Raw genomic sequence first — 14,105 nt, 5'->3', positions numbered from 1 at the left:
AAAAACCCGTGCATGCAGTGTGTCAGGTCTCAGATAAAGAAGAAGACGAGCTGTTTATTGATGCAGTAAGAAACAAATCGATGAATGAAACCTGTCATCTTTACAACGATTGACAAACACGGAATGTAACTTGAACACAACACATCCTACAAATACGAACCTGATTGAAAGAAATAATGATAATCAAATCCTTGATGACAGCAACACTCAGTAACACTCACAAAACAAATACTGTATATTGACAGTCATGTTACGTTATTTTTAAAATGTTCCCTTTTCTTTTCTAGCTTTTTAACACACTACTTCTCGCTGCGATGCTGGTATATATATATGTATATATATATATATATATATAACCCGATCTACATACTCGAATAATGGATACTTTATTCGCCATCAGTGATTGTTTTGGTAAAGCCATACTCAGTGTATTCATTAGATGAACGGTAAAAAAGTAAGGGCAAGGGAGGATGACTTATTGAGGCATGCAGGCTGTAGTCTTGCGTCAACTCTATCTGAATTGCGATCACATTTGAAAAAATATATCTTTTCAAGTTCTATTTAGTCCATATGTGTCAAACTCAAGGGCCGCGGGCCACATCCGGCCCGGCGTGTAATTATATCCGCCGCGAGATCATTTTATATACTGTATTATTGTTATTAAAGCCCGGTATATGAAGCGCTGGTAACACAATAAACTACAGATCCCATAATGCAGCGCTTCAGCTGCCTTGCCAACAGTTACGCGTTAATCAAGTCTACCTTAAGATGCTGCAAGTTATTGCGAAGCTAGCTCACACGATGCTGAAGAGAAAAGTTGATTCTGAAAATAGAGCCTTTAAAACCGATGGGAGGCTGAGTATATGTTTACTGAACCCGTGTGTCTCATTTGTGGAGCTAATGTGGCTGTAATTACAGAATTTAATCTAAGACGGCACTATAAAACAAAACATCAGGGTAACCTGAAAGACCTGAATGCAATGCAGAAGATACAGAAAGCAGAAGAATTAAATAAGAATCTGACACTTCAGCGGACGTTTTTACCCGTGCACAATCACAAAGTGATTTCAATTGAGGCTGCTTTTATGGGAGACACAACTACTTGCCCCACTTTCCCTGTTGCCAAGTAATGTTAAACCAAGTCGTCACTACGGTGTTCCCAAATCGCACTTTGCTGATAAACTGAGCGCGCACTGAGTTTGCACGGCGCTTTGGTGACTTTGAAGAACAAAAAGTCCGTCTACATGCGGCTCGAACCTTGTGCATGTTTGGTAGCACATATCTGTGTGAGAAGCTCTTCTCAGTGATAAAGACTAACAAAACAGCACACAGGAGTCGCCTCACTGATGAGCACCTGCAATCCATCCTGAGAATCTCCACAACACAGAACCTCACACCAAACAGAAACGAACTTGTTGCCAAAAAAGATGCCAGGCGTCCAGCTCTAAAATGACATATGAGCAAAGACAACTGAATGATTTGATTTGTTATTGCTGAAAGGAACACATTTTATTTATATTTCCAGGTTTTGTTATGCAGCATGTTCATATTTGAATTTGTATAATTTTGACAGGATATATTTTTATGGAGAGCAAAATCTTTTGGGATATTTAAAATCTAAGTTTATTTTTTATATAAAATTACATAAGAGTAAAGAAATTTGAATGTTTGTTCTTTTAACGTTTACTTTATTTCTAACTTGTATAATTTAGACAGGATATATTTTTATGGAGAGCAAAATATTATAAGTTGTTTAAGGTTTGAGTTGATTTATTCAGGAATAATATTCCTGTCTGTTTTACCATTCCTACCAAAGATATTTCTGTCGACTAAATAAAAATTCCTTCTATTTAAAATTTAAATAGAACTTGAACAAATCTGATAGTTCATAATATCCACGCAGACTTGCACGTAAGAGCGGGAGTTATCCGTTTTAACAAGCAGCGTATTGCACTGATACGAAATAGCTGTGTGTGTATATATGTAGATATGTATGTATATGTATATATATGTTTATATATGTGTGTGTATATATGTAGATATGTGTGTGTATGTATATATATATATATATATATATATATATATATATATGACAACAACACTCATCAATCACAACAGTGACAAAACAATAACATTGACAATCATGTTACGTTATTTTCAAAATGTTTCCTTTTCTTTTTCATTGTTTCTTTAACACACTACTTCTCCGCTGCGAAGCGCGGGTATTTTGCTAGTCCTTGATAAATTCTAAAATTTAATTGTTGATTACCTGCCTAAAGCAGGATTTAACTTTCCTGCCTTTATGAGAACTCTATAAGTGAAAATTAAAAAGAGAACATTGACAATAAATTTATCATCCCCGTTCGGTGCATAGATTTTATGCAGAATTAATGTAGTTTGTTTCTCCATCACCCTAATATGGATGATTGTCTATAGAAAGGATTGCTTTATGAATTCTTATTCCCATATCTCTCTTCTAGGGCTAGATTGAAAAACGTGACTGGCCCAATTTTTTTGATTGGTAATACTTAAATGGGCCTCCTTCAAGAGTACTATACGGTATTTGACTTAAAAGGATTGTGTTATTGGAATTTTTTGTAAATAATTGACCTGTAAACTCCTAAGGAACAGTTTCATTAAGATGGGGTTGCAGCTTTCAAAAGATGAGAAGAGCAACCGTTTAGTATCTGTGTTTGTTTGGCAGAGGGAGAAGTTTTAGCTTTAGGTGTAATCATCATAATACAATGTATATTTGTGTTGAAAAGAACTGTCAAAGTGTCCTCCTATTGGTAACTGAACTTTATTTATGGATTAAAGATTGGTTGTCATGAATGCATTTTAATTAAGCTTCACTACAATAGATACTGTGGACAGATAGACCTTTGTTTGTCCCAAGAGGGGACTCTAGCTTTTTTAAAAACAGCTCAATAAATAAATATTATAACAAGCAAAAACATCCAGCTTCAAATGCACAACACAGTTATTAACAATAAAGAAATTTTCTAACTTGGCTAAAGATAAAAAGAGCAGTAGATTAAATGTTTCAATTTGCATGTATAACTTCCCAGTACCTGTTGTTCTTATGACACTTACCATATTGTATTATTTTATTATTAATAATTTCTACTAATGCCATGAATAAAAGTTTTTTTTTGTTCCCTGTTTAGGTGTAGCCATCGAGAATATCCACCAGCATAAGACACCAGAAGAAGTTGGTGAAAACGTTTCTGAGTTGGGAAGAGAAGAAACTGAGCAAAGCGAACTGGAGAAACTTGAACATGAAATGGTAAGAAAGCCAAGAGCTACTGCATCTGTTAGTGTCAGGCGGTAACATTGTGGGCAGTTACATAATTTTGAATAAATGTTGAGAGCTGGCCAAGGGAAGTGATAGAAACAAACAAGGATATGAAGGAAGCTGATTTCATAACTGTGCAAGAAAAGAAGTTTGTTGATTTTATAAAAAACACATTGTGGATTCTGTCTAAGTGGCATGGATTACCAGTGATATGAGTACTTGAGTTTAAAACTACACAAAATAACATGGAGAAGTGGTAAGCAGTGCTGTTTAAGGGATTTCAAATTTTGTGTCTTAAGTGCACAATTCAGAATGTGCTGAAGTAGCAGTCTACTTCATATTCTCCACTTTTAACAAGAACGGAGAGTTACTAAAATCTTCAAAAGGTGTTTATGAAAAAATAGGTCTTTATGCTTTTTAAAATGGTACTTCATGGAATTGCTAACAGATACTATATGCACCCCTTTGCTTTTCATCATTCAAGTTTTGCCACTGAGTTACAGTGAGATTTAGAGTTGGCCATTGGATGAGATTAGTGCTTTTGTTGCTGTTGTACCTTCTTTCTGCTTATTATTGTAGGTTTTTGGAAATATGATTCCCCAATCTAGTTCCAGGTCTTTAATTTACTCATATTCTTGACACTGTCTGTCTTTCTTAGAAACTTTACCACTCCAATTGTCAAATGATTTACTGTTAGAATTTCATTAGCCGGCTGATGTGCTATGTTGGGTTTAGAGTAAACACATTGTTTTGCATTTAGTCTAAAATAATTTGGTCTTGTCAGATATTAGAGTTTCAGCTATGCTATATAAATATACAGTGACTTTAGAAGTGTTTCTGCAAAGCTTTTGTGCTATATCGCATTTCTTTGCTTTAGAGCTGCTGTCACGTGACTATCAAAATATCTTTATCTGAAAATTCAGCCCACTATTATTTTTTTTTCTAGTGAATATCATTCCAGTGTGGTTTTCAAGTTCATAACATCACTATGTGTATAATATCAACATGAACAGATTAAGTGGCTTACAGTACTTAGGGCTACTCAACAAGTTAGGTAGGGATTAAACTAGCAACCTTGTATTTTGTTGTAGACAGTATTATATGGGCTGATTATGCAGGGTATGATCAGACAATCTCATACAAACGTCACGTTGATCTACATTAACCCACATTGTTCTCTGATCTTAACTGGCATATAGTTTTATAGCTGCCCATTTCACAAGCTGATCAGTAAATGAGCGATCATGCATATATGAGGATTAACAACTGTCTTGCATTTTGGACATATCTTGTGTATGACCTGTATGTGTGGTTATATATATTGTGAACACATGTTTTTTGAAAACCAACTAAATATATCTTTGCAAAAACAATTACCCAAACAACACAATATTTTTAAAGTTATGTAAAAAGGAAAAAAAAGCTTTATTTAATCTAACACCCTGTTTCTTCGAGGTATACCCATGTTATATAAGGAATAAGATGCCTGCTCTGACTAAAGAAAAGAGAAGAGGAAACACCGGCCCAAGTGACCACATTTTCCATGAGACACAAGTTCAAATATCAACCTGGATAACCAGATACCTGGTACTGGAATATTTCTGTCAAATGATGCTGTTTGACACAATTGGTCCCAGATGCCCAGTTAATCCTAGCAACTGAAAGCTCTGATCAAGAAAGATTGAGGAAAAATGCCTTCCTAGCATTAACAGAAAGAGCTTTTGTTGTATATAATGGTGAGAGAGGTGTACAGTCTAGTAATAAAATATCTGATGTAATAGAGTTATGTCCATGGATAGGATAGAAGACATAAATGTAGCAACTTTAGACCAAAGGGAAACAACAATGGGGCATTCCTAAAACATATGTAGAAAGATTTTCAGATCCCCAGTTTAACATAGCAGAAGGAATGTGTGGTCAGCCCCACAGTGAATCTCTTTCTAGTCGTCAAGTAAAGCCTGTGTGTTAATTTGAATTGGATATTTGGAAAGCTGGGATTTCTGGACAAATTGACAATATTATTGTGGAGGGGCTATGGGGATATAATTTTGCCAAATAGACTACATGAGCTGGAAACTTTGGGAGGCTTTATGCATCCTTGCCTTAAAGGGCTGCTACTGGTCTTGGGTGTGAGGGCACTGCATTATACATTTTAACCAAGGGATGTAATTGTGGTGATGATAATAGTGGTTTGTTAACGGCTTTAATGACTGACCTTAGCTATAGGTAAAAAGGAGGAAGATAAAGGAATAAAATAACTGAGCTTGAGGAAGTGAAATGTGCCATGGCCAGTATCATCATATATATATATATATATATATATATATATATATATATATATATATATATATATATATGTATTTATATAAAGACATACTGTGGTGGTGTGTGCAAACTACAAAATCTGTAAAGGATTAAGAAATTTAATATAGAATTACCTTTTCACCCTCTGCAGCAGGTAACCATGCTGAAATTCTCCTGCCATCTGAGAATAAATGTGGCCCTGCCATTCGTTTTTCTGATCCACAAACTGCAAACATCATTCTCGATTACCATCACCTAGTTGGCAACACTGACTATAAGGATCAGGAGCCAAATACTTTTCCTTCAGTTTAAGATGGTTGTCCTGTTGAAATTATGAGAAAATTCAGGATATGCTGTAAAAAGAACCACTCATCAAGGTCCATGTAAACCCAAAGGGGAATTTCCGAAAGAGAGGGAAGCAGAGGATGGTTCTCGAAAGCCATCTGAGTTATTCTGAGTGATTCAAGATGGCAGTAAATTATCTCATCATAGCATTCACTGTTGGTTGTGCTGACTTTTTTTGTAGGCAGAATCCATTGATTTCGCTAGTTCTGGTGGGCTGTAAGAACTGATATCTGGCAGGCATGATTTACCAGAATAAAGAAACATGAATGCTTAAATGATGAATATTTGTTTATGCTTGTATGATAAATGAAAAGGTAGATTTCCCATCAATTCTAAATGTGACACTTGCTGTGAAAGTTAGTTTGGTCCCAGGTGATTGCAGATGTCAACCTTACCTTAGCATTAGATGATCCGTCATTTAGAGGACATTGTGAGAATAGAGGTAAAATAAATAACACCATTTTTTATATTAGTAAATTACATGTCAGTTAAATATGATTCAGTTTAGGAAGTTTTACTTGAGAGTTGTATTAATAAAGCACATGAATTCGAAATTAATGAATTGCGTTGGAATAAGGGAAGAGAAGAATAGATGTTTTTGCATAGCATGATAAAAGCTTCAATAAACCTCCAATGAAAAATAAAAACTGCGGACAACGTTTTCCCTTGCCCGGACGCGGGTCACCGGGGCCCCCCTCTGGAGCCAGGCCTGGAGGTGGGGCTCGATGGCGCCTGGTGGCCGGGCCTGCACCCATGGGGCTCGGCCGGGCACAGCCCGAAGAGGTAACGTGGGTCCTCCTCCCCATGGGCTCACCACCTATGGGAGGGGCCAAGGAGGTTGGGTGGTGGCCGAAGGCGGGGACCTTGGCGGTCTGATCCTCGGCTACAGAAACTGGCTCTTGAGACGTGGAATGTCACCTCTCTGAAGGGAAGGAGCCTGAGCTAGTGCGAGGTCGAGAGGTTCCGGCTAGATATAGTTGGACTCACCTCGACGCACAGCTTGGACTCTGGAACCAATCTCCTTGAGAGGGGCTGGACTCTCTACCACTCTGGAGTTGCCCCCGGTGAGAGGCCGAGCAGGTGTGGGCATACTTATTGCCCCCACTGGAGCCTGTGCATTGGGGTTTACCCCGTGGACGAGAGGGTGGCCTCCCTCCGCCGGGTGGGGAAGGGTCCTGACTGTTGTTTGTGCGTATGCCAACAGCAGTTTGGAGTATCCACCCTTTTGGAGTCTCTGGAGGGGTTGCTAGAGGGCATACCTTCTGGGATTCCCTCGTTTTGCTGGGAGACTTCAATGCTCACGTGGGCAATGACAGTGAGACCTGGAAGGGCGTGATTGGGAGGAATGGCCCCCCCGATCTGAACCCGAGCGGTGTTTTGTTATTGGACTTCTGTGCTCGCCACGGATTGTCCATAACGAACACCATGTTCAAGCATAAGGGTGTTCATATGTGCACTTGGCACCAGGACACCCTAGGCCTCAGTTCGATGATCGACTTTGTGGTCGTGTCGTCGGACTTGCGCCATATGTCTTGGACACTCGGGTGAAGAGAGGGGCGGAGCTGTCAACTGATCACCACCTGGTGGTGAGTTGGCTTCGATGGTGGGGGAAGATGCCGGTCAGACCTGGTAGGCCCAAACGTGTTGTGAGGGTCTGCTGGGAACGGCTGGCAGAGTCCCCTGTCAGAAGTAGCTTCAACTCCCACCTCCGCAGAACTTCAACCACGCCCCGAGGGAGGTGGGGACATTGAGTCCAATGGGCCATGTTCCGTGCCTCTATTGTTGAGGCGGCTGACCGGAGCTGTGGCCGCAAGGTGGTCGGTGCCTGTCGTGGCGGCAATCCCCAACCCGCTGGTGGACACCGCGTGAGGGATGCCGTCAAGCTGAAGAAGGAGTCCTATAGGACTTTTTGTCCTGTGGGTCTCTGGAGGCAGCTGATAGGTACCGCAGGCCAAGCGAACGCGGCTTCGGTTGTTGCTGAGGCAAAACTCGGGCATGGGAGGAGTTTGGAGAGGCCATGGAGAACGACTTTCGGACGGCTTCGAGGAGATTCTGGTCCACCGTCCGCGCCTCAGGAGGGGAAGCAGTGCAGTGTCAACACCGTATATAGTGGGGATGGTGCGCTGCTGACCTCACTGACGCTAGGGTCGGTGGGAGGAGTACTTCAAGACCTCCTCAATCCCACTAACATGCCTTCCACGAGGAAGCAGAGCCTGGGGACTCTGAGGTGGGCTCTCCCATCTCTGGGACTGAAGTCACCGAGGTGGTCAAAAACTCCTTGGTGGCAGGGCCCCGGGTGGATGAGATACCGAGTTCCTTAAGGCTCTGGATGTTGTAGGACTGTCTTGGTTGACACGCCTCTGCAACATCGCATGGACATCGGGACAGTGCCTCTGGATTGGCAGACCGGGGTGGTGGTCCCCTCTTTAAAAGGGGACCGGAGGGTGTGTTCCAACTATAGAGGGATCACACTCCTCAGCCTCCCTGGAAAAGTCTATTCGGGGTTCTGGAGAGGAGGGTCCGCCGGATAGTCGAACCTCGGATTCAGGAGGAACAGTGTGGTTTTCGTCCTGGTCGCGGAACAGTGGACCAGCTCTTCACCCTTAGCAGAGTCCTGAGGGTGCATGGGAGTTTGCCCGACCGGTCTACATGTGTTTTGTGGACTTGGAAAAGGCATTCGACCGTGTCCCTCGGGAATCCTGTGGGGGTGCTCGGGAGTATGGGGTACCGGACCCCTGATAAGAGCTGTTCGGTCTCTGTACAACCGTGTCAGAGCTTGGTCCGCATTGCCGCAGTAAGTCGAGCCCGCTTCCAGTGAGAGTTGGACTCCGCCAGGGCTGCCCTTTGTCACCATTCTGTTCATAACTTTTATGGACAGAATTTCTAGGCGCAGCCAGGGTGTTGAAGGGGTCCGGTTTGGTGGACTCAGGATTGGGTCACTGCTTTTGCAGATGATGTTGTCCTGTTTGCTTCATCAGGCCGTGATCTTCAGCTCTCTGGATCGGTTCGCAGCTGAGTGTGAAGCGCTGGGATGAGAATCAGCACCTCCAAATCCGAGAGCATGGTCCTCAGCCGGAAAAGGGTGGAGTGCCCTCTCAGGGTTGGGGGAGAGATCCTGCCCCAAGTGGAGGAGTTCAAGTATCTCGGGTCTTGTTCACGAGTGAGGGAAGAATGGAGCGTGAGATCGACAGGCGGATCGGTGCGGCATCCGCAGTGATGCGGCTCTGCATCGGTCTGTCGTGGTGAAAAGGAGCTGAGCCGTAAGGCAAAGCTCTCAATTTACCAGTCGATCTACCTTCCTACCCTCACCTATGGTCATGAGCTATGGGTAGTGACCGAAAGAACGAGATCGCGAATACAAGCGGCTGAAATGAGTTTCCTCCGCAGGGTGTCTGGGCTTTCCCTTAAAGATAGGGTGATAAGCTCAGTCATCCGGGAGGGGCTCAGAGTAGAGCCGCTGCTCCTCCGGATCGAGAGGAGTCAGATGAGGTGGCTCGGCATCTGATCAGGATGCCTCCTGGATGCCTCCCTGGTGAGGTGTTCCGGGCACGTCCAACCGGGAGGAGGCCCCGGGGAAGACCCAGGACACGCTGGAGGGACTATGTCTCCCGGCTGGCCTGGGAACGCCTTTGGGATTCTCCGGAAGAGCTGGAAGAAGTGGCCGGGAGAGGGAAGTCTGGGCCTCTCTGCTTAAGCTGCTGCCCCGCGACCCGACCTCGGATAAGCGGAAGAGAATGGATGGATGGATGGATGATAAAAGCTGAATGAAACTGTGCCTTCTTTTTAGTGCACACTACTCTGAGTGTAAGCAAAGCTGATCTGCTTGAGATATTCACATCAGTTCAGACTTTTAGATTTGTCAGACCAAACTGCTTTAAGACTCAAGTCAGTAACTTGTAGAACTGATTCATTGTTTCTCGGCTAAACCGTACAAAGGCCAATGGTATGATAGAGCTACTATCATAGGGGCTGTATATTCACTTTTTCAGTTATGCCTAACAGATTAATGCCACATTCTTTCTTGGGGCACTATGCATTCTGAGCTTGGTGTATATTGTTAAAAAAAGTGTTACACAATCTTCATATCTTTTCAGCCAGATCATTACAAGATTGGAGGTGTAGGGAAGATGCCTTATTTTGAAGGCTATGCTGAAAACTTTTTCCTCATCTTGCTGGGTATCTAGGAATGTGACATTAAAAGTGCTGAATAGTCTTTATTTTTAAATTAAAGACTGTGAGGAATAATGTTTTAGGATAAACACTCTGGACTGTCAGTATTAAACTATGTGTATACTAGGCAGACTTAAACACAGTTACAAGTAAAATTGATTGAAGGAATATTATAAGACAAACTCTTCACAGAATGTAAAAGTAGGCCTTTTTATTATATATTCAGTTTATGTCTTCTAAAGGCTTTGTTAGATCAGCTGTATATTCACTGCAGCTTTCATGAGTATTATGATTTGGTAACGTGATTTGGACAATTAGACTGTAATTAATTTTTTTCTTCCCATATTTGCTAAAAATTTCCACAAAATATACCATAGATCCAAATCCCACCACCGCAAAATACCAAAAAGGACCTATTTGGGGCTTCTTCAACTTGTTTTTTTAGTTGTTGCAGAATGGCATGAATCAATGTCCACTTCAAATTTTGAATGTTAAATTGGAAAATCAAGCACACCTACTCTAGTGACTTTAGAAAGTGCCATGTTTGACACATTTTCAAAGAAAATTGCTTAAAGAGGAACAAAAACCCATTGTACGCAAAACAGAAACTGTGTAGGAAGATGTTTTGTATGTTTAATTGATTAACTTCTTGCAGGCATTAATAGCACATGGATTGCAAAAACCTAGGGGCTTTCCTTTTTTGTTTGGTGAAGCCAGTAGGCCTTGCTGGTTGTTGAATTCACAGAGGATATTCAAAGAAACAAACTTTCATAATGTGTTTCCTCACCCTTTCACATATACAGTATTACCTTCAAGTCCTTTTGTCTCTTTTGACTTGGAATTAGATTCCCTTCACACAATACAGTAGATAGTTCTTACTTCTTTGGATTGTTTCAATGTAAATAGTTGGTACGATTGAATGTGGATTCCCTTCTTATGCAGTCGAGACATTATTTTGTTCTTAACTGTGTTTTGTTACTTTTATAAAGATGTCAAGAATTGTTATTTCTGTTGAAATTATAGTGTATGTTGTGGATATCTGCAGGATAAGCTCCCTCCTCATTGAATTGTGAACTGGATTTGTAGATAACATCAACAACGCTGCATGCACAACTATTAGGCAAACCAGTATACTGACCTTATTATTATTTATGTGCACATTTTCCAACTCTAAAACCTTATATGCCTGAATGCTTATTGGATGCAATCATTTTCATGTGATATATGATTGTTTAATGAGGGAACGAATGACTTAAAGTAATTATCACCTTATATTAAGGTATGCATAATTATTTGGCAGCTTCATTACCTCAGGTAAAATAGGCCAAAAAGAGGTTTAAATGAGAATAAAAATTGTAAAATGCCTTTTAGACAGATGTCATACTCTATGAAATTGCTCTAAACTATTGAGGTGTGAATGCCAGACAATCAAATGCATGTAAAAAAAGATGCAGATTAATTACAAGAGACCTGTGAAGAATTAAACTTGAAGCTACCAAGAGCCCATAAGCCATGAGTGCCACCATCTCCTAGAATTTCAGCCTACCTGGAGTGTCCTGACATGCAATGTGTCATGTGCTCAGAGACATGACTAAGGTAAGAAATATGACCACCACTGGGAATGATTTACAAACTGATGCATTTTGCATGGGCCAAGAAATACCTGAAGACTGATTTTTTTCAAAGGTTTTATGGACATGTGAAATGAGAGTGACTCTTGACAGGCCAAAAGGGTGGGTCCATGGGTGGACCACTAATGGACACAGGGTACCTGTTTGAATCAGGCACCAGCAAGGTGGAGCAGGGGAACTGATGTGAGTAGCTGTCATTAAGGATGAGCGAATAGACTGAAAATAGAAGTTTGTGGATTATACTTTCTTGAAGCACTGGTATTGAAAAAATCAACAATATTCAAGAAGGCCATCATCTTTATATAAGACAATGCTCCTGCCTCCATCGCATGCATCCAAGTTCTCTCCAGCTTGACTAACTAGCAAAGGTCTAAGAGATGACTTCTTAACTTGACTTAAATCCTACTGAGCGCTAGATACATCTGCAAGAGTTTACCCTTACCTACACAAAACTGCAGAACCTTTAGGTTAATCCCTGGATTAGGAGTCTAAATTTACATTTTTATAATTGTTTGTTTGTATCTTTACAGGTCCATAAAGAGACTTCATCTCAGGAGGAGCCTGAAGTGAAGAATTCAGAATTAAAACCATCTGCCATAAATGAGAAATCGAGTGCAGATCAGTTGGAGAAATACCTGAAAATAGTCATGGAGAGCAAAGAACAGGAGCAGGTGTGGGGATGTTAAACCCATTAGGGTGCCTCTTATATTTTTATCGGGAGTATTTTTTTTTTTTCATGTCGTCTTTTTTGTTCCCTTCCAGAACTCACTGAAGGATACTGAAGAGATGAGTCCAGCACATTTTTTGATTGAAGAGAAGGACGACAGGTCAGTGAACTCAAAGGTCCTATGTTCTTTTTTCAGAAGTGTTGCACAAAGGTCCAGTGTTCTTTTGTCAAAAGTATTGCAGTCATTGTGTACAAGCATGTATACAACAATGGATTTAAAGACTGCCTTGTTCTTAGGTTTCCTGGAAAGGCATTGACCAGAAAACAAAAGATTGGTTCAATCCCCACCCTGGCTCCCCATGCTACTTAACAATAAATTGAATTGATTTGCACTGCTACTCCCATTGTGTAAACTATAAATAATATTAATAAGAATCTGGATTTGTGGAATAAAAGTTGCTTTAGACCAAGGGTCTGCAAAGTCAGTCCAGTAGGGCTATAGTAGCTGCAGTTTCTTGTTCCAATCCATATGCTTCACTAGAAACCAGTCCTTGCCAGTAACAGATTTTATTTAATTTTATGGCTTATTAGTGTTTTCATTCTGCCATGTCAGTTCATTCTTATATCATAGATTTTTCCTTTACCAAGGACATAATCAAAGTGATTTGTAGTGAGAAGTGGATGAGTAAGTCTTAGCCCTTCATTTTTTTTCTCCTCAATTTCTTTCCAACTATGTTTTATTAATTCAGATAGTTCATAATGCATAATTCAGGTGTAAATAGAAAACACAAGATGAACAGCTGCTTAATCCTTTGTCATTGGCATCTTGTTGCTAATAAACAGCAATTAAAGAAGGGAATGCAGTTGTTTGAAATAAGCAACTAAGGCTGAGGAATCTTAACAAGTGAGACAACTAAACTCAAATATAAAAATGTTGCTTGAGCAATAAGACCTTCACAGCAGTATTTTACTTCTCAATAAGAAACTGGGTTTAAGCAACAACCTGCATTCACTGCGGCCATATAGGGCTAACTTTCCAAGCACCTGCTCTAGAGAAGAATGTTGGCGGCATGGACTGCGTCCCCTTTCTGTTTATCCTTTTTGTTTTGTCTTTATATAATGAGAAGCATAAGCTGTTCTACATAATATACTCGATTAACCATAAGTGCTGTTTCATTCCCCTTTAGCATTGCTTCACTTTCACATGATGCTGCCGACGAAGACTTCTGGTGATCCTGTTCCAACACTGACTAGCTTGAGCTATAATGCTTTGTAAAAAATGTTAATATAAAGGTACTTTTTCTGCCTTGTATAAATTTTCTGAGTACAGCTTGTCTCTATACTCCAGTGATTTTCTCCTTAACGCTGAAGGCAATCTCTTTTGTAAACTAGGTCAATGGAATTTCATTATGTTTTGCTTGACCGCATTGCTATAATTCTTTTAATTTAATAAAACATATTAAAAGAAAAAACAACAGTGTAGTGCACTATTTTATGTTTTATAAATAACAAGTATTTTATTTATGGTTTAATGCAATGCTACACACCATGTAGCACTCAGTTGAGAACTTTCCAGAACATGAGCAAGTTGACAGAGTTCCGGCTTTGAGTCATTTTCTTGTGATATGAAGGAAATGCCTTCTGTTTTTCAGTTTTAATGGCATCTTGAACTTCACTTGTGTTCACCGGTCAT

At 40.5% G+C, this 14,105-nt stretch overlaps 1 protein-coding gene across 3 annotated transcripts in view; it reads left to right on the top strand.

Annotated features, from left to right (window-relative positions):
• The window catches only part of ofd1 (OFD1 centriole and centriolar satellite protein), a 137,675-nt gene extending 123,799 nt beyond the window's left edge, over nucleotides 1–13,876 (top strand). For all 3 annotated transcript variants that reach the window (XM_039743606.1, XM_039743603.1, XM_039743604.1), the window contains exons 21-24: nucleotides 3,168–3,286; nucleotides 12,276–12,416; nucleotides 12,508–12,572; nucleotides 13,600–13,876. In XM_039743606.1, the coding sequence (XP_039599540.1) occupies nucleotides 3,168–3,286; nucleotides 12,276–12,416; nucleotides 12,508–12,572; nucleotides 13,600–13,645 (371 nt within the window). In that variant the 3' untranslated portion in view covers nucleotides 13,646–13,876. The remainder of the gene's footprint in view (nucleotides 1–3,167; nucleotides 3,287–12,275; nucleotides 12,417–12,507; nucleotides 12,573–13,599) is intronic.
• Nucleotides 13,877–14,105: the final 229 nt, after the last annotated feature.

Source organism: Polypterus senegalus, chromosome 2 (assembly GCF_016835505.1).
Source record: "Polypterus senegalus isolate Bchr_013 chromosome 2, ASM1683550v1, whole genome shotgun sequence".
NCBI lineage: Eukaryota > Metazoa > Chordata > Cladistia > Polypteriformes > Polypteridae > Polypterus > Polypterus senegalus.
The sequence above is the reverse complement of the archived record's forward strand: the minus strand, read 5'-3'. Positions and strand labels throughout refer to the sequence as shown.